This window comes from Megalobrama amblycephala, linkage group LG18, assembly GCF_018812025.1.
Source record: "Megalobrama amblycephala isolate DHTTF-2021 linkage group LG18, ASM1881202v1, whole genome shotgun sequence".
NCBI lineage: Eukaryota > Metazoa > Chordata > Actinopteri > Cypriniformes > Xenocyprididae > Megalobrama > Megalobrama amblycephala.
In genome coordinates, this window is record NC_063061.1 from 25,626,363 (window position 1) to 25,646,424 (window position 20,062).

At 40.2% G+C, this 20,062-nt stretch overlaps 2 protein-coding genes across 19 annotated transcripts in view; one reads left to right on the forward strand and one right to left on the reverse strand.

Moving 5' to 3' along the window:
* Positions 1 to 15,566, forward strand: part of ptprma (protein tyrosine phosphatase receptor type Ma) — a 191,172-nt gene extending 175,606 nt beyond the window's left edge. For all 18 annotated transcript variants that reach the window (XM_048165369.1, XM_048165371.1, XM_048165375.1 and 15 more), the window contains 11 exons: positions 590 to 687; positions 4,689 to 4,805; positions 9,000 to 9,154; positions 9,239 to 9,374; positions 9,884 to 10,033; positions 10,114 to 10,287; positions 10,677 to 10,808; positions 12,212 to 12,337; positions 12,426 to 12,589; positions 13,492 to 13,627; positions 14,847 to 15,566. In XM_048165369.1, the coding sequence (XP_048021326.1) occupies positions 590 to 687; positions 4,689 to 4,805; positions 9,000 to 9,154; positions 9,239 to 9,374; positions 9,884 to 10,033; positions 10,114 to 10,287; positions 10,677 to 10,808; positions 12,212 to 12,337; positions 12,426 to 12,589; positions 13,492 to 13,627; positions 14,847 to 14,900 (1,442 nt within the window). In that variant the 3' untranslated portion in view covers positions 14,901 to 15,566. The remainder of the gene's footprint in view (positions 1 to 589; positions 688 to 4,688; positions 4,806 to 8,999; positions 9,155 to 9,238; positions 9,375 to 9,883; positions 10,034 to 10,113; positions 10,288 to 10,676; positions 10,809 to 12,211; positions 12,338 to 12,425; positions 12,590 to 13,491; positions 13,628 to 14,846) is intronic.
* A 356-nt stretch (positions 15,567 to 15,922) lies between these two features.
* On the reverse strand, positions 15,923 to 19,773 carry LOC125252231 (ependymin-like). The gene is made up of 6 exons (XM_048165393.1): positions 19,393 to 19,773; positions 19,283 to 19,317; positions 17,550 to 17,684; positions 17,158 to 17,344; positions 16,944 to 17,031; positions 15,923 to 16,842 (listed from the first exon to the last, which is right to left on the reverse strand). The coding sequence occupies exons 1-6, from the start codon at positions 19,460 to 19,462 to the stop codon at positions 16,683 to 16,685; spliced, it is 675 nt and encodes a 224-aa protein (XP_048021350.1). The 5' UTR covers positions 19,463 to 19,773; the 3' UTR covers positions 15,923 to 16,682.
* Positions 19,774 to 20,062: the final 289 nt, after the last annotated feature.

Below are 20,062 nucleotides of genomic sequence, written 5' to 3' on the forward strand. Positions count from 1 at the left end.
GAATATGTCAAGTCCTCCGTCTCACTCGTGTTTTCCTGCCGGATGTGATTTACTCCGGCTCCGAGCGAAAGCATCAGCGCCGGAGAACGTGAGCGCAGATTTGCATGAGCTAATTAGCTTGTCAAAAGTCATTTTGGAATTTGCTTGTTGATTAAAAACAATGCTAATTAGAATTAATTAAACGTGTGATTTTAATTCCTTTGGCTGCGCTCTTATTACTGGCTGCTGACTTACATGTTGCCCTTATTAAGTTGATTTGGAGCTTTAATGGAAACGCAGACGCACAAATCTGCTCCCGCTCGTTTCCATGCATTCGTGAATGAGCCGTTTGAACATGTTCAGTAATCCGACAAAGAGCGGCGGCTCTGTGACTTCTGCTCTGCGTTATGTTTACTGTGTGTTTATGGCGTTATCTCTGCGTCCAGCTCACATTTCATCCCAAAATCAAAAGGAAAATATACAGTTTTGCATTTATTTTATATGTTTTTAGTCAGTTGTTGACATGCAGTAAGAATACAGAGCTAATAAATGGAGTCTCCAGCAATTTTTCTCCCCATGAAATATGTTTTCTTTTGTTTTTGCCGCTCAGGTCCGATGCAGGAGACCATCTATGACTTCTGGAGGATGGTTTGGCAGGAGAACACGGCAACTATCGTCATGGTTACCAATCTGGTTGAAGTCGGCCGGGTGAGTGAACCCGTTTATCCTCTGGAGTTTAATTTCTTCCCCGATCAGAGACAAACTGAGATCTGTTGGTTTTATTAAAGACAAAATGAAAGAAATCTCTCCGGCCTGAAGCCTGTAAACATCTGAGGTGTAAAACAAAAGTCCTTCAGGGAAGATCCAGGATAATTCTCCAGACCTTTAAACATACAGACAGAGAGTGTCTGATTTCAGATGTTCAGATGTTGGTTTTTATGTGAATTTTGGGATATATCACATAAATACTGCTGGATGGAAAAGCCGAAATGCACCTAAAAACATGCATCCGATAAGAAGACATGCTCATAAACTACGATGGAAACACATTCACTGAATAAATCCCTTAAAACCTCATGTGACTTTGCCTCAGCAGAGGCTGTGATTGGATAACTGGACTAACCAGCGGACCAATCGCATCGCAGCATCTCAAATGTTGGTTTGGTGGTTCTGAAACGTCCGAGTCAAAGTCTGTCATCAGAATGATTTGGTTTAATTCCTCCAGAAGCGTCTCACACGATTGTGTTCCCGAACACCAGCATCCGAACGCAAGATCACATGACAGCGTTTGTTGTGTTTCGAGACCAACTCATTTATGATGGAGGAGAAAAAGAGCGCAATTGAAGAAACTCACACTTTTATTCATATTTTTATTATATTTAAAATACTAATATTTTGCACCAATTTCCCAGGAAGTGACAATTTTGTTCTCTCAAACACATGGGATGGAAACACTGGATTTGCAAATGTTTAATGCCATATTCCAATTTTGCAAGAAGTTTTTGCAAATTCGCAACTTTGAATGGAAACACACCTAGTGACACTTTCACGACATTGATCTGTTTGTTTGTGTGCCTCGACATGTCAATTTCACATGTGAGTTTGGGGCGGGGCTATCAGTTTGACTGACCAATGACGGACAGCGAGTGGGTCAGAGGGAGTGGGATGTTTTTTTTACCAAATTATGAATATTATAAACAGTATTATAACATTTTAAACAAAAGAAGTGTGGAAAAGCACTTTTCTGTACTCAAACAGTAGAGCATGGCACTCATGAGAAAACATTTTCGTTACTTAAAGGGTTTCAAAAATGAAAATAATGTCATTTATTACTCTTCATCATGCCATTCCACACCCGTAAGACCTTCGTTCATCTTCAGAACACAAATTAAGATATTTTTGATGAAATCCGATGGCTCCGTGAGGCCTGCAATAGCCAGCAATGACATTTCCTCTCTCAAGATCCATTAATGTACTAAAAACATATTTAAATCAGTTCATGTGAGTACAGTGGTTCAATATTAATATTATAAAGCCACGAGAATATTTTTGGTGCACCAAAAAAACAAAATAACAACTTATATAGTGATGGCCGATTTCAAAACACTGCTTCAGGAAGCTTCGGAGCGTTATGAATCTTTTGTGTCGAATCAGCGGTTCGGAGCGCCAAAGTCACGTGATTTCAGCAGTTTGGCGGTTTGACACGTGATCCGAATCATGATTCAACACAAAAGATTCATAACGCTCCGAAGCTTCCTGAAGCAGTGTTTTGAAATCGGCCATCACTATATAAGTCGTTATTTTGTTTTTTTTTTTTTTTTCACTGAGCCATCGGATTTCATCAAAAATATCTTAATTTGTGTTCTGAACATGAACGAAGGTCTTACGGGTGTGGAACGACATGAGGGTGAGTAATCAATGACAATATTTTCATTTTTGGGTGAACTAACCCTTTAAAATAAAATAATTTATTTACTTGAGAGCTAGTTGCAAAGGCAGCATTTCATTTTCATTTACTTTAACTTAAAATAACTAATAATAATAATAATAAAAACAATAAAACCAAAACTTGACAAAAGTGTAACTCCACTAAATGCAGGTTGGACCTCTTGATGAATCTCATTCTCATCCGAAGTAATTTCTTCCAATATCACTGTCTAAAAGCAAAATAAAAGGCCAGTTGGCGTCTGCCGGTGTTCGCGCACACATCTGGTCACTGCTGTTGTTCAGAAGACGTGAGATTCCTCCCGACGGGCCGCTGCATTCTTCGCCGAGGCTTTCAAGTAGCTGAGAGAGTCGAGCCGCCGCTGTCTCATCAACGCCACCATCTGCTCCGGCTCCTCGCTGATGAACTCTGGGAATTCTCCCGGATTCACCATATTCACACCAAGCTGGCCTCGGCTTTCTTCTGGACGCGCAGACGCTGCCAACAACTGGACAAGAAGAAGAGCGGGACACCGTCCAAACACACACACACACACACACTGTCCTAATCAAAGACGGTCTATTTAATTTTCGCTGACGTTGTCACTCTATGGATCCACATTACAGGATTAGATTGAGAACAGACATGAAAGGAGTGTGTGATCTCGTTCACCCTGATCTAATTGAGCCGCTAATTAAGAGCAACACCAGACCTGTTGTGTCGGAAAATATGTCTTTCCAGCCGGCAAACAGGAAACACTCACCGTATCCGCGGCTCCTGGACATCTGTTGAACCTCACAACCCCCATTTCTCACAATGCTTCTTGAGGATCTGTTTTAGTTTCCATTTCTTTTCTTTTTTATTTCAAGAAACAGAAATGCTTTTTTACAGTTTTAGCTCCAGTTCCCAATAACAAACCTTCCTGTAAGTGATCAGATGAACCGTTTCCAGCTCAGTTGTTCTGTTGGTCTGTGTGTGTGTGCTAATAACTCCTCCATAATGCGTCTGGTCATCTGTAAGCAGATTACTGGAGTGTGAAGCGTCAGCACTGCTGTTCTCAGGCGGGTAAAGTTAGCCCTGTTAGAGGAAGATTATCCTGGATAAAAGACTGACTTCATCCGCTCTAATCTGAAGACAGCAGCGCTGTGATCATCTCTGAATCTCGGTGTCGATTTGTGAAGAAACTCAAATCTGTGGAAGGGACCGAGGCGACGCGAGCGACACCATTGTGCTGTAAGAGCCTGTGGCGAGAAGGGGATCAAATCTCAGCGGAAATCTGCCGCTCGGAACTAATGGGATTTTTAAAGCCCCATCTTAATATCTGACAAGAACAAAAGGGTCTCGTTTGGAATAACATTCGAGTCATTAATAAGCCGTTACAGTGTGAATGGAGGAATTCTGCTGGATTCGCTCCTCACCGACAGTTGAAATTAGAGCGTGATAGAAGTAGGCCAGAAACCCTGAACCTCACAATGTCACAGCGTTCAGCGTGGTTCAGACCTGTTAAAAATAGTGTCTTCTCTAACCCTCTATGTGTAAAACTTCATTAGTTTTCTTTTCTAATTCTTCTGTTTTGGGGAAGAATTCACTCTCAATCATTATTACAAACAGCCATTTTGACATTCTGTTCTGTATTTTTCCGTGTGTTTGTTGTTTTCCCGTGACGGCAGTGAGCTTCAGGAAGTGTGTGACTGAATATGTAAATAAGTCATTACGTGATTAATGCGCCCTCATTTAGAGATGCTCTAATGATAATTAGGATGGTGCCGATAGCATCACGGCCCTTTGTTTTTCCGGCCTGACGGCGACTGAGATGCTTTCCAATGAGAAATATGCTCAGCCATTAGAGCGCAATTATCCCGCCAATTAGAGTCGTCTTAATAGACCCGTAGAAAGAAAACACGATAATAATGAAGACCGGATGGGTGCTAATAAACGGATGACAAACAGATGGACAGATAAACGGAGAGAACGATGAACTGATTGACTTCATTAATGAGTTTGACTGATTGGAGATTGGTGGTTTGAGTCTCAGGAGGTGCGGTCTGGTTATGGAAGGGTTAACCTGGGTAATTAGTCTGGGATGATCTGCAGCAGAGGCCGTCACAGATCTGGGACATTGAAGTGATCGTGTGCCGGCGTGAAGCTGCTGCTGCGCTGATGTTTGCGCTTCTGTACAGTATCTCGTGTTTCAGCAGGTTGTTTAGAGACTCTGGTGTTTTCATAAACTCGTGTGGGGTTTGATCAAACAGCTCGTCGTGAACCCGTCTGTGTGTTTTTATAGGTGAAGTGCTGTAAGTACTGGCCCGACGACACTGAGATCTACAGAGACATGAAGGTGACGCTCATCGAGACGCAGCTGCTGTCTGAATACGTCATTCGAACCTTCGCTGTGGAAAAGGTTCAACATGAACACCTACACTATAATCAAACTACACTAGATTCATTTTATGTGTGTGTGTGTGTGTGCGAGAGTACGAGTGTACAAGATTACAAGTGTGCGAGAGTATGAGTGTGTGTGCGAGAGTACGAGTGTGTGTGCGAGAGTACGAGTGTGTGTGTGCGAGAGTATGAGTGTGCAAGAGTATGAGTGTGAATATAAGTGTGTGTGCAAGAGTATGAGTCTGAGTATAAGTGTGTGTACGAGAGTATGAGTGTGCGAGAGTATGAGTGTGAGTACAAGTGTGTGTACGAGAGTATGAGTGTGCGAGAGTATGAGTGTGAGTACAAGTATGTGTGCGAGAGTATGAGTGTGCGAGAGTATGAGTGTGAGTATAAGTGTGTGTACGAGAGTATGAGTGTGCGAGAGTATGAGTGTGAGTATAAGTGTGTGTGTACGAGAGTATAAGTGTGCGAGAGTACGAGTGTGTGTGCGAGAGTGTGAGTCTGAGTATAAGTGTGTGTACGAGGGTATGAGTGTGCGAGAGTATGAGTGTGAGTACAAGTATGTGTGCGAGAGTATGAGTGTGCGAGAGTATGAGTGTGAGTATAAGTGTGTGTACGAGAGTATGAGTGTGAGTATAAGTGTGTGTACGAGAGTATGAGTGTGCGAGAGTATGAGTGTGAGTACAAGTGTGTGTGCGAGAGTATGAGTGTGAGTATAAGTGTGTGTACGAGAGTATGAGTGTGCGAGAGTACGAGTGTGTGTGCGAGAGTATGAGTGTGAGTATAAGTGTGTATACGAGAGTATGAGTGTGCGAGAGTATGAGTGTGAGTACAAGTGTGTGTACGAGAGTATGAGTGTGCAAGAGTATGAGTGTGAGTATAAGTGTGTATACGAGAGTATGAGTGTGCAAGAGTATGAGTGTGAGTATAAGTGTGTGTACGAGAGTATGAGTGTGAGTATAAGTGTGTGTACGAGAGTATGAGTGTGCGAGAGTATGAGTGTGAGTACAAGTATGTGTGCGAGAGTATGAGTGTGCAAGAGTATGAGTGTGAGTATAAGTGTGTGTACGAGAGTATGAGTGTGAGTATAAGTGTGTGTACGAGAGTATGAGTGTGAGTATAAGTGTGTGTTTGAGAGTATGAGTGTGCGAGAGTACAAGTGTCTGTGCTAGAGTATGAATGTGAGTACAAGTGTGTGTGCGAGAGTATGAGTGTGCGAGAGTACGAGTGTGAGTACGAGTGTGTGTGCGAGAGTATGAGTGTGAGTACAAGTGTCTGTGCTAGAGTATGAATGTGAGTACAAGTGTGTGTGTGAGAGTATGAGTGTGCGAGAGTACGAGTGTGAGTACAAGTGTGTGTGCGAGAGTATGAGTGTGAGTACAAGTGTGTGTGCGAGAGTATTAGTGTGCGAGAGTATGAGTGTTCGAGAGTACGAGTGTGCGAGAGTACGAGTGTGCGTGTGCGAGAGTATAAGTGTGCAAGAGTATGAGTGTGCGTGTGCGAGAGTACGAGTATGAGTGTGCGAGAGTACAAGTGTGCGTGTGCGAGAGTACGAGTATGAGTGTGCGAGAGTACGAGTGTGAGTACAAGTGTGTGTGCGAGAGTATTAGTGTGCGAGAGTATGAGTGTTCGAGAGTACGAGTGTGCGAGAGTATGAGTGTTCGAGAGTACGAGTGTGCGAGAGTATGAGTGTGCGAGAGTACGAGTGTGCGTGTGCGAGAGTATAAGTGTGCAAGAGTATGAGTGTGCGTGTGCGAGAGTACGAGTATGAGTGTGCGAGAGTACGAGTGTGAGTACAAGTGTGTGTACGAGAGTACGAGTGTGAGTACAAGTGTGTGTGCGAGAGTTATGAGTGTGCGAGAGTACGAGTGTGCGAGAGTACGAGTGTGCGAGAGTATGAGTGTGCGAGAGTACAAGTGTGCGTGTGCGAGAGTATGAGTATGAGTGTGCGAGAGTACGAGTGTGAGTACAAGTGTGTGTGCGAGAGTATGAGTGTGAGTACAAGTGTGTGTGCGAGAGTATTAGTGTGCGAGAGTATGAGTGTTCGAGAGTACGAGTGTGCGAGAGTACGAGTGTGCGTGTGCGAGAGTATAAGTGTGCAAGAGTATGAGTGTGCGTGTGCGAGAGTACGAGTATGAGTGTGCGAGAGTACGAGTGTGAGTACAAGTGTGTGTGCGAGAGTATTAGTGTGCGAGAGTACGAGTGTGCGAGAGTATGAGTGTTCGAGAGTACGAGTGTGCGTGTGCGAGAGTATAAGTGTGCAAGAGTATGAGTGTGCGTGTGCGAGAGTACGAGTATGAGTGTGCGAGAGTACGAGTGTGAGTACAAGTGTGTGTGCGAGAGTATTAGTGTGCGAGAGTACGAGTGTGCGAGAGTATGAGTGTGCGAGAGTACGAGTGTGCGTGTGCGAGAGTATAAGTGTGCAAGAGTATGAGTGTGCGTGTGCGAGAGTACGAGTATGAGTGTGCGAGAGTACGAGTGTGAGTACAAGTGTGTGTACGAGAGTACGAGTGTGAGTACAAGTGTGTGTGCGAGAGTTATGAGTGTGCGAGAGTACGAGTGTGCGAGAGTACGAGTGTGCGAGAGTATGAGTGTGCGAGAGTACAAGTGTGCGTGTGCGAGAGTATGAGTATGAGTGTGCGAGAGTATGAGTGTGAGTACAAGTGTGTGTGCGAGAGTATTAGTGTGAGTACAAGTGTGTGTGCGAGAGTGTGAGTGTTCGAGAGTACGAGTGTGCGAGAGTACGAGTGTGCAAGAGTATGAGTGTGCGAGAGTACAAGTGTGCGTGTGCTAGAGTATGAGTATGAGTGTGCGAGAGTATGAGTGTGAGTACAAGTGTGTGTGCGAGAGTACGAGTGTTCGAGAGTACGAGTGTGCGAGAGTACGAGTGTGCGAGAGTACGAGTGTGCGTGTGCGAGAGTACGAGTATGAGTACAAGTGTGTGTACGAGAGTACGAGTGTGAGTACAAGTGTGTGTGTGAGAGATATGAGTGTGCGAGAGTACGAGTGTGAGTACAAGTGTGTGTGCGAGAGTATGAGTGTTCGAGAGTACGAGTGTGCGAGAGTACGAGTGTGCGTGTGCGAGAGTACGAGTGTGAGTACAAGTGTGTGTACGAGAGTACGAGTGTGAGTACAAGTGTGTGTGAGAGTTATGAGTGTGAGTACAAGTGTGTGTGCGAGAGTTATGAGTGTGAGTACAAGTGTGTGTGTGAGAGTTATGAGTGTGAGTACAAGTGTGTGTGTGAGAGTTATGAGTGTGAGTACAAGTGTGTGTGCGAGAGTACGAGTGTGAGTACAAGTGTGTGTACGAGAGTACGAGTGTGAGTACAAGTGTGTGTGCGAGAGTTATGAGTGTGCGAGAGTACGAGTGTGAGTACAAGTGTGTGTGCGAGAGTGTGAGTGTTCGAGAGTACGAGTGTGCGAGAGTATGAGTGTGCGAGAGTACAAGTGTGCGTGTGCGAGAGTATGAGTGTGAGTACAAGTGTGCGTGTGCGAGAGTATGAGTGTGCGAGAGTACGAGTGTGCGAGAGTATGAGTGTGCGAGAGTACAAGTGTGCGTGTGCGAGAGTATGAGTGTGAGTACAAGTGTGCGTGTGCGAGAGTATGAGTGTGCGAGAGTACAAGTGTGCGTGTGCGAGAGTATGAGTGTGCGAGAGTATGAGTGTGAGTACAAGTGTGCGTGTGCGAGAGTATGAGTGTGCGAGAGTACGAGTGTAAGTATAAGTGTGTGTACGAGAGTACGAGTGTGCGAGAGTATGAGTGTGCGAGAGTACGAGTATGAGTATGCGAGAGTACGAGTGTAAGTATAAGTGTGTGTACGAGAGTATGAGTGTGTGAGAATGCAAGTGTGCAAGAGTGTGCGAGAGTACGAGTGTGAGTATAAGTGTGTGTACGAGAGTATGAGTGTGTGAGAATGCAAGTGTGCAAGAGTGTGCGAGAGTATGAGTGTGCGCAAGAATGTGAGTGCGAGAGTACAAGATTATGAATGTGTGAGAGTACGAGTGTGCAAGAGTGTAGTGTGAGTGTGAGAGTACTAGTGTGTGTGCGTGTGTGTGTGTGTGTGAGAGAGAGAGCATGAACACAATGCCATGCCTTCATCTCTGTTTGTGTATTAGAGTGTGTGTAGGTGTTTGTGTGTGTGTGTGTGTGTGTGTTACACAATGCCATGACTTCATCTGTGTGTGTGTGTGTGTGTGTGTGTTTTCTGCAGCGAGGAGCTCATGAGATCAGAGAGATCCGGCAGTTTCACTTCACCGGCTGGCCGGATCACGGAGTGCCGTATCACGCCACAGGGCTGCTGGGATTCGTCCGCAGGGTCAAATCCAAGAGTCCGGCCAACGCGGGGCCGATGGTGGTGCACTGCAGGTGACGCTCAGAGCCTCTCGTCTTCACAAACACATTCTGCGTGTCGTGTGTTCTGTTAAATAAGCGAGTGTTTGTCGTCCTCAGCGCTGGAGCGGGACGCACCGGATGCTTCATCGTCATCGACATCATGCTGGACATGGCGGAGCGTGAAGGAGTGGTGGACATCTACAACTGCGTCAGAGAACTGCGCTCTCGCAGGGTCAACATGGTCCAGACGGAGGTAACCAATCACACGCATCCTCACATCAGCCGCAGCCAATCACACGCTGCCCTCTCACTCCAGCCCCGCCCACTCAGACATACTAGACTAAACTTCTTGAGTTCCAATAAAGAAGAACAGAATCAAGTATGAATGTATAACCTGAGACTTCATCTGACCGTCACAGGAAGAGAAACAACCTGAGGCAGATTTAAAATGTCACTTCATGAATGATTTGCGTCAAGCGGTCAGTCTGATCGAGAGATGACCGTCGACACTCAGGGACATGTGTTCCATAAAATTTCTAAATAAAATTGAACCCAAATTTAAATATATTTAATAAATAAAATGTAAAATACATATTATTAATACAAAAATTTAAAACGAAATATTTATAAACAGAAGATATATATGACATCATCACATATGACTGAAACTCGTTTGATTGGCCGACATCGATCGCTGCTTCAGATGATATCGGTGAGCTCTGATGGGTGAATTGATCTGTCATTGATTTATTGATGTTTCAGGAGCAGTATGTGTTCATCCACGACGCCATCCTGGAGGCGTGTCTTTGCGGCGACACCACAATCCCGGCCAATCAGCTTCGCTCGGTCTATTACGACATGAACCGCTTGGACCCGCAGACCAACTCCAGCCAGATCAAAGAGGAGTTCAGGGTCAGTGTTCATTCAGAGTAATAATAATAATAATAATGTTTGATTTTAATGATTTAAATGTGTTATGTGTGTTCGGGCAGACGTTGAACATGGTGACGCCGACGTTACGCGTGGAGGACTGCAGCATCGCTCTGCTGCCGCGGAACCACGAGAAGAACCGCTGCATGGACGTCCTTCCTCCCGACCGCTGCCTGCCCTTCCTCATCACCATCGACGGAGAGAGCAGCAACTACATCAACGCCGCGCTCATGGACGTACGTCATGTGACTAGTTACCTGTAGCTCCAGTCGAGTCTCTATAGTAACGCCGTGACGTCTCTGATAGATGTGAATCGCTGCGCACGCGATTATGTGCTCAATGAAAATGATTCACAAACAGATGGAATTGATTCATTTCATTGTCAGGAAAATGGCTAAGAGCAATCCATAAGAGCGAGGGAACACAATCGACTGGGAAGCGTTTGTTTGTGAAACAGGCGACGGCACATTTGTTTTCATTCCAGTAAATGGAAGTGCCAGCGGTGGTAATGAAACACGGGACGTGTGCGTAAACAAGCGGCTGAACGCAGAACTTCTCCAGACGATTAGTCAGGCAGACAGTGAGGTGGAAATAAGATGTTTTTCTCTCTCCATCATCTTCACAGAGCTACAAGCAGCCGTCTGCGTTCATCGTCACCCAGCATCCTCTGCCCAACACGGTCAAAGACTTCTGGCGGCTGGTGCTGGACTATCACTGCACGTCTATCGTGATGCTGAACGACGTGGACCCCGCGCAGGTGAGACGCACACCTGACCAGAGGCTGAACCCATGGGAAGGGAATAAAGCAGCGATTCGACAACTTTATTAGAGATTTTTATCAGTAAATTAACAACACATCAGTGGGTTCACGGTCCTCTGATGAAATAAAACATTGATCATTTTACATTTATATATATATATATATATATATATATATATATATATATATATATATATATATATATATATATATATATAACTTACTTATATAACTTTTTTTATGATTTAATTAATTAATAAATCTTTGATAAAAAATCATTGATATGATTAATTATTAATTGCTTGTTTTATTTCAAAATGATATTTTAATTTTATTTTAATTGTACATTTTTATGGCTTAATTAATTATTAGTATTTTATTTTGATCTATAATATATAGATATATAATTAATATATAATTAATAATATTATACAATTAAAATTATAATAAAATTATATTGATATATAATTAATATTTTTTATTTATATATTTTATATAATAATTTTTAGATTTTATTTAATATAAGTATATAATTTATGTAACTTATTTTTATGATTTAATTATTTGTCTTTGATAAAAATGCATTGATATAATTATTGATTATTTTGCTTGTTTTTATTTTAAAATGATTTATTTTAATTATACATTTTTATGGTTTAATTATTACTAAGTGTTGATCTATTATTTTTTATCATATATTTTTTTATTTTATATAATTTTATATTTTATGTAACATAAATATATAATTTATGTAACTTATTTGTTTATAATTTAATTATTTGTCTTTGATAAAAATCATTGATATAATTAATTAATTAATTAATTAATTTGCTCATTTTTATTTTTAAATTATTGTACATTTTTATAGTTCAGTTAATTAATAGTAAGTGTTTTTATTTTGATCTGTTATTTTATATAATAAAAATATATTTTCTATAATAATAATTGTATATTTTATATAATATATGTAATTTATAGAACTTATTTTTATGATTTAATTAATTTGTCTTTGATTAAAAAAACTAATTGATATAATTAATTATTAACTATTTTGGTTTTTATTTTAAATTGATTTATTTTAATTGTACATTTTTATATAATATTAATATTTTTATTTTGTAGAATATATTTTCTATAATATATATATATATATATAACTTTTTTTACAATTTAATGATTTGTCATTGATATAAATCATTGATATAATTCATTATTAATTAATAACCTTTATTCTTGAATTAAAGTCACATTTATCATATTTAAATCAGTAATTAAAAAGCTGCATGCTTAAAGTGAACATGTAATTGTGTTTGGGATTTGATTAGAAAACATTTCTAGACTTGACTTTTATTTATGTATGTATTTCTATGTGTGTGTGTGTGTCTCTGCTCTGTGTTCAGTTGTGTCCGCAGTACTGGCCTGAGAACGGCGTTCACCGTCACGGCCCCATCCAGGTGGAGTTTGTGTCGGCGGATCTGGAGGAGGACATCATCAGCAGGATATTCCGGATCTATAACGCCGCACGGGTACGTAACACACACACACACACACACACACACACACACTTCCTCATGGGTTTATCGTCATGAATCTGATGGTGTTGTTTGCGTTCAGCCGCAGGACGGGTACCGGATGGTGCAGCAGTTCCAGTTCCTGGGCTGGCCGATGTACCGCGACACGCCCGTGTCCAAACGCTCCTTCCTCAAGCTCATCCGACAGGTGGACAAATGGCAGGAGGAGTATGACGGAGGAGAGGGACGGACGGTCGTTCACTGCCTGTGAGTCACACACACACACACACACACACACACACACACACACATGCATTAGTGATAGTTACACTCATCTTTTCTTCTCTATTGTGTCGTATATCCGAGGGAAATGGATTTGCAAACAAGAACAAATGTGGGGCGGGGCTTGATTTTGTCTGTGGGGAATTGATTGGATGGTGGTGGTTTGCTATTGGTGGATCTCATGTGAGTGACAGGTTGCCCCGCCCTCATCATCAGAGAAGAGAAGAGATGCTGCAAGAGGAAGATATTCTGATTCAAGATTACCAGAACATGAATTTAAATCAATAACCGATAAATCATTCAGAATAAACACTGAAATATTCCATAAAAATGATGTGAATTTTGATTTCATGGGGACTTTAAACGCACCAGATATCCGCTGGAGTCACATGATCCTCGTTAGACAGATTCCATCTCGTCGCTCCTCCCTGTCGTGTTTATCCTGAAATAAACATCTCGACTCTAAACCCTCGGAGCGCCGAACTGAACGACCGCCGCAGATTAAACACGTTCTGCAGGAGTTCATGAGAGAGACGGAAACTCTGAGAGGAACTGGGAGGGATGATGGGATTTGAGCTCTAGTGTTTGTGAACGGTACTGCAGCGCCACCTAGTGTTCACAGAGGAGACTTCAGCAAAACACTGTTCTCACTCAGAAACTGCTAGGACATTTCACACACACACACACACACACACACAGACGTTCTGCTGACTGTACGTCACTACATGTCACTGACTTTAGCTTCGGGTTTGTAGAATAAGAGGGAAAATTATGAAAAGCTGTTCTAGTAGAGCTCAAAAACAACATGTGTGTGTGTGTGTGTGTGTGTGTTTGTGTGTGTGTGTGTGTGTGTGTGTGTGTGTGTGTGTGTGTGTGTGTTCGTACAGTAACGGCGGCGGCCGCAGCGGGACCTTCTGTGCCATCAGTATCGTGTGTGAGATGTTACGACACCAGCACTCGGTCGACGTGTTTCACGCCGTCAAAACACTGAGAAACAACAAACCCAACATGGTGGATCTGCTGGTGAGTGTCAGACATCATCATGTGACCCGTGTGATGTCATTAATGACTGAACATGATCAACTTTCTGAATGTGTGTCAGTCTATGTGAGATCAGAAGCAAACGATCGTTCACTTATGATGATGTCATAGTGATGATGATGATGCGTTCAGTCATGTGACACCAGTGTCGTTTTCATGGCATTTTAATTGTTCTGTTTAATTATCATCGAAAAAGATTTCAAAAAACATTTAATAATGTATTAAATCATCAAACTTATCGTAGATTATAAACTTGGTAATCAGAGAAATTTTTAAAACTTGTTATTCTGTAAATTCTATTTTTATGACTGGATTCTGTGATTTCATTCACATTTATTTGATTTGTGGAAATCACAGTGTTTTAAAGACTCTGAAATGATAGAAAATAACGACAAACATTTTTTTGTTAATTTAAGATAATAATACTAGTGTTTGTTTCATGTCTGCATTTATACGATCACTCTGAAAAATAAAGATTATTTATTGGGATCAATGATTCCATGAAGAAATTTTAACATCCATGAAACCTTTCCAAGATTCTTTAGATTATTAAATTAATGATCAAGTTTGGAGGAAAAAAGGTTCTGTTAATGAACCAGTTCAGAATGAAAATGTCCTGATAATTTACTCTCCTCCATGTCATCCAAGACCTTTCCAACATGATTACGTCATGCGTGGAGCATCACAGAGCAGTGCAAGACGAGCATTTGTGGTTAAAAAGTATATTTATTTTATTAAATGTCTGATGGTTTCTCTAGATAAGACTCTTATTCCTCGTCTGGGATCATGTAGAGCTCTTTGAAGCTGCACTGAAACTGACATTTGGACCTTCAACCCGTTGAACCCCAGTGAAGTCCACTATATGGAGAAAAATCCTGGAATGGTTTCCTCTTAATTTCTTTTCCACTGAAGAAAGAAACACATGAACATCTTGGATGACATGGAGGAGAGTGAATTATCAGGACATTTTAATTTGAAAGTGAACTAATCCTTTAAGATTTGATCACTGAAAAGTTCTTTGGAGAACCAGGAATGGCATCAAACCTGATTTTATAACCTTTATTTTTGAGACTATAAGAAAACAGGTTCTTCTCTGACATCACCTTTATTTCCCAGAGTGATCAGGGAATGCTGGTGTGTTGGAGTGTGTGTGCAGACACTGACCCCTGCTGGTGTGTGTGTGTGTGTGTTTCTCCTGTAGGATCAGTACAAGTTCTGCTATGAAGTGGCGCTGGAATACTTGAATTCTGGGTAAAGTGTGCGTCCCGTTCTTCTCCTCGACCTTCTCCTGTTCCCCGGACACTGAATCGCAGGAACGTCTGAGACTCTGATGATGTCACGAGGAAGAGAACGCAGACCAGTTCCCGTTTCCCGTCTCCTCGCCGGACCACAGCCTCACGTGTCGGTGTTTGTGTGGAATGCCACGTCGCGCGGATGTTCGTTTCTATCATTGTTTTCACGTCGGTTGCTTTTGTCCTTTGGTTTATTAACTCTCGGCATGTACAGTCATATCCTCATATTGTGTGTTTGTGTGGAACGATGATGGAGAAACTGCTGAAATCGTCCGAAGATCCAAAGCTCGTGTTCGTGATCGTTTGTTTATACTGTAAATAGTTGAAGTTGGCCAGATAATTTATTCATTGACTGATTTTTGTGAAGCACACTGAGTGACAATCATGCTTTGATTTGGTCATTATTATCACACGGACTCGACATGTAATAGTGACCAGATTGTATTGTTAACTTTTTATTTATCTGGTATGAAAAAAAAAAAAGAAAACTATAAATACATATCTATATCTGCCAAAGCTGTGGTTGGTGTGTTTTCTGAGAGGACTGTATCCCATGATGCAATGCACTGAAACCAAAACTACTGAAAAAACATGAACTGAAATAAAATAAATCCTTTAGAAATGAGAAATGTTGCCTTGGGAACTAAACTGAAACTGAAATCAAAATATCTGATAAAAATGACAGAAATGATCAAAATTCAGGCAAGAATTTCAAAATATTGCTTTGAGTTTGAAAGTTCATGAAAATGAGAAAACTGATTGATTTCAGCAGTGAATTTCAGAAAAGCTTCACTTTTTACTATTTGAATGTGGAAACGTTTAACTTTCACTCGAGTATTTTAGTTTCTTGTCTGTTCTTTATCTTTTAAGTGCAATTATTAAGTTTTAGTTCGTTTCAGACAGTGATAATACACAAAAATGACTTTGAATAAGAAAACAAACAGGAAATAAAAATAAAATGATAATGTTTTGGGGACGAAAGCATGAAAATGGAATCAGAGCGGGTGGATTCTGCTCGTGTTTAATGTGTTTGTAAGACGAGGAACCAAACGAACACTGATCATTACTGCTGTAACAATGATGCAACTTCCTGTTGAATGATGTCATCGTGGGATTTCACAAAACGAGAAACAGCAGATCAAGTTCAGCACGCCATCTGAACAAGATTCACACTGAAAAATGATTGAAATATTGTTCAAAAACTCACGTGATGAATGAGTTATTTCAGCTTTATAAAATAATCATTTCAGTAATAATGATGATGATAATCAGGATTTTGGCTGTAATTCTGTAAATGTATCTGGTAAAACATGATATGATGAAGATTCAGAGATTTACTGAATCTGTTCAACACACTCTAAATAATATTTAGGCATAAATTTAAGATTTATGTATTTGAAATGTTATATGCAATTCAATTTTTACACATTCTTTTGGTTTATGCAGTTTTAACACCAGCTAATGAACTTGATATGATGCATATCTGTCGTTCAGGTCAGATCTTCATTGTTTTATTACATATCATGTGATCAATGAAATACATATCAATAGATGCTTTCACGCACGATCATGAGTGTGTTCAGGGTTCACGAGTCTTCAGTGACTGAACGGTTCAGTGTTTTATATTTCTGTGTTTGGAAACGTCCTTCAGAAGCTCCAGATGGAGTCGAAATGAAGACATTAAACCTTCTGATGAAGATGTTTGAGTTTATTCACTGCGGACAGAGATCAGAACATCTTAAAGATCAGTTCTTCCTGCTGGAGTCCTGGTCTTTAGACGGAGACGGACGGACGGCCTTCAGGAAGTTGGTCTTGGGCAGATGTTCGTCTGAAGCCGATGCGGGACAGAAGAACGGCGGGACGAAGTCTTGAGGGTTCTGGACGCCCAGCAGATGATTGTAGAAGCTGAGAAACCAGAGAGACATTAATGAAATATTAAACACTGATGGTGGTGTGTGTGTGTGTGTGTGTGTGTGTGTGTGTGTGTGTGTGTGTGTGTGTTGGACCTCATAGTGATCCACCCGGTCTGCGGCGTGAAGACGGACGCGCTGATGGGCAGGCAGGTGAACTCGGCGAAGGTCAGCATGTACTGAGCTGAAGACGAGACACACGATCAGAGTTAAACGTCTCCTGTAGAGCTCTTCAGAGCAGGAACTGATTCTACAGACTCACAGTAATAAACAACAACAAATGTCCTCAGATACGAGACACTCATCTCACCCTGGATCTCTGGAATCTCTCCGACCCAGGAGTTGGTCAACAGACCCAGGCCGGCAACGGACGTGGTTCCCAGGATCACCTGACCCATGAAGGCGGCGTCGGCCGGGACCCGTGTGGGGTGGAAGGACGTCTCCAGAGCCTTCTTCTCACACCGCAGGCGCGAGTAATCGATCTCGTACATCACGCCCTGTGAACCAGAGTTACATCACTGTGAAGAACGAATCCAACCCAGATGTTCATGAGAGCTTCTGATGGTCCCATGAGGAACCTTTAACATCCGTGGAATCTTTCCAATCATTCAAATGTTCTTCACACTAAGTTCTGATCACTGAAGGTTCTCTGACGAACGGATCCTCAGTGGCGTGTGCGAGTGGATTGGTCGGTTTAGTCACCTGTTTGAAGTGCATGAGCAGATCCATCAGGATGGTCTCGTTGAAGATGGTCATGTAGTTTCTGACGCGGATCTGCTGAGCGTGAGCGTCGTACGAGTATGTGGCGGCGGAGGTGATGATTCCATCAGCGGCCGTCTGGAGGACAAACAGCAAAAACACGCCATGCTTGAGTGACGTCACAGTTACGACTCAAAACGTCGAGAATATGAGAGTCAATCTGATAACAAGTCAAAATTACATTTACAGTCGAAATTATTACATAAACAGTTGACTGTAAATGTAATGTTGACAGTCACAATTATGGTTAGATTACATAAAAGTCGAAATTATGACTTAAGTCAAATTATGACATTAAAAAGTAAAAATTGACATTTAAAGTCGAAATTATTGCATAAAAAGTCAAAATTATGACAATAAGTCGAAATTATGTTATTAAAAAGTAAAAATGATTACATAAAAAGTCAAAGACAATGACAAATGAAAAACATTATGACATTTACAGTTGAAATTATTGCATAAACAGGCAAGATAAAAACAAATCATAACATAAAAAATTGAAATTATGGCATTAAAAACTAAATTATGGCAAAAAAATGACATACAAAATTATGTTGAAATTATGGCATAGTAAAATGAAATCATGGCAAAAATTTAAGTCATAATTACAATAGCAAAAAGTCCAAATTGACATTTACCGTCGAGAATATGAGGAAAATGTCAAATTAAAATTATCATATTTACAGTCAAAATTATTGCATAAAAATTGCAAGAAAATTTTGCAAAAATTGTGATATTTATAGTTTAAATGATTACATAAAAAATGGCGAGATATGACATAAAAAAGTCAAAATATCAACATAAAAAGTTGACTTTAAAAGTCATTATGAGTCAAAAAAGTCAAAATGACGTTTACATTTGAAATTATTGAATAAAAATTCTGAATTATGACATAAAAGTCAAAATTGACAGGCCTACTAAAACGAAATCATGACAAAAATTTAAGTAATAATTACAATAGCAAAAAGTCAAAATTATGACATTTACAGACAAAATTATTGCATAAATAAGGATTATGAGAAAAATTAAAATTATGACATACTAGATTGAAATTATTACAAAAAGTCATAATCACAACACTAAAAAGTCAAAATTAAGACAGTGAAACGAAATCATGACAAAAATTTAAGTCATAATTAAAATAGTAAAAAGCCAAAATTGACATTTACTGTTGAGAATATGAGGAAAAAGTCATAATTATAACAAGTTAAAATGATCACATTTACAGTCGAAATTACTGCATAAAAATTGCACAAAAGTGTGACATTTATAGTTTAAATGATTACATAAAAAGGTGAGATATGACAAAGTCAAAATATCAACATAAAAAGTAAAAATTATGACATTAAAAAATTAATTATGACAAAAAGTCAGTTGACTTTAAAAGTTTTAAAAAGTCAAAATGACATTTACATTTGAAATTATTGCATAAAAATTCTGAATTATGACATTAAAAAGGCAAAATTATGACAAGTTGAAATGACTAATAAAAAGTCTAAATTATTAATTAGTAAATTAGTCATAATTATGACACAAAGTAGACTTTTAATCTCATAATTAAAACTTTGTATGTCATAATTGACTTTTTGAGTCATAATTTCGCCAGTGCCAATTAAAATGCACTCTTTTAGAGTTTTGTTGAGAAGAGTGTGAATGGATGAAGAGGATTCCCTCACCATAGACATGCTGCCCACATACTGAGCCGGAGACTCTAGAGGGAAACAGCTCGTTAATCAAGAGTTTAATGATGAAATAATAATGATGAGTGAGTGAATGAAGGAATCACCGCAGGGTCGAGGCTGAGCGCTGATGCTGCAGAACACACCGCTGATGAAGAGCAGAACCAGACCCCTCATGATGAAGATGAAGATGAGCAGGAACCCGTTCAGACGCTCTTATATACCTGCACAGGTGACACACACGTCACCGTCCTCCATAAACACTCACACACCAGCAGAGCGAGACTCTGTATCAGTTCACTTTGGCCTGCAGAGATACAGATGATTGACATAATATTCCTCAATAATGATGATGATGATGATGATGATAAGGATTTATTAAGATCCCACAGTAAATGTTTTGTAACTGTGTCTGTAACTGCACGTGTCTTATAAAAACATCAAACCTGTCAAATATATGTTTGTTAACATCAAGTGTTCAAAATGTTATTTCTGAACATTCTCAAAACATTTAAAATGTTTTCAAAATGTCAATTATATATATTACACAAATCAAAATTATGACAAGTCGAGAATGTGACAAAGTCCATTTTATAACACAAAATTACATTTACAGTCGAAATTATTAGTCAAAAATGAAAGTCAAAATTATGATTAGATAGAAATTGTGACTAAATGTCAGTTTTTACTTTTTAATTTCATTGACAAGTCAAAATTATTGATTACAGAAAGTCAAAAATGACAAACTAAACTGACATTTACAGTCGAAATTATTGC

Excerpts from the sequence above, each read along its gene's own strand:
- LOC125252231 (XM_048165393.1), bottom strand. The coding sequence starts at position 19,462 with ATGAGGGGTCTGGTTCTGCTCTTCATCAGCGGTGTGTTCTGCAGCATC. Across the intron at positions 19,318-19,392 it reads CGCTCAGCCTCGACCCTGCG|AGTCTCCGGCTCAGTATGTG; the intron begins GTGATTCCTTCA and ends GTTTCCCTCTAG. Across the intron at positions 16,843-16,943 it reads ACCGGGTGGATCACTATGAG|CTTCTACAATCATCTGCTGG; the intron begins GTCCAACACACA and ends CTGGTTTCTCAG.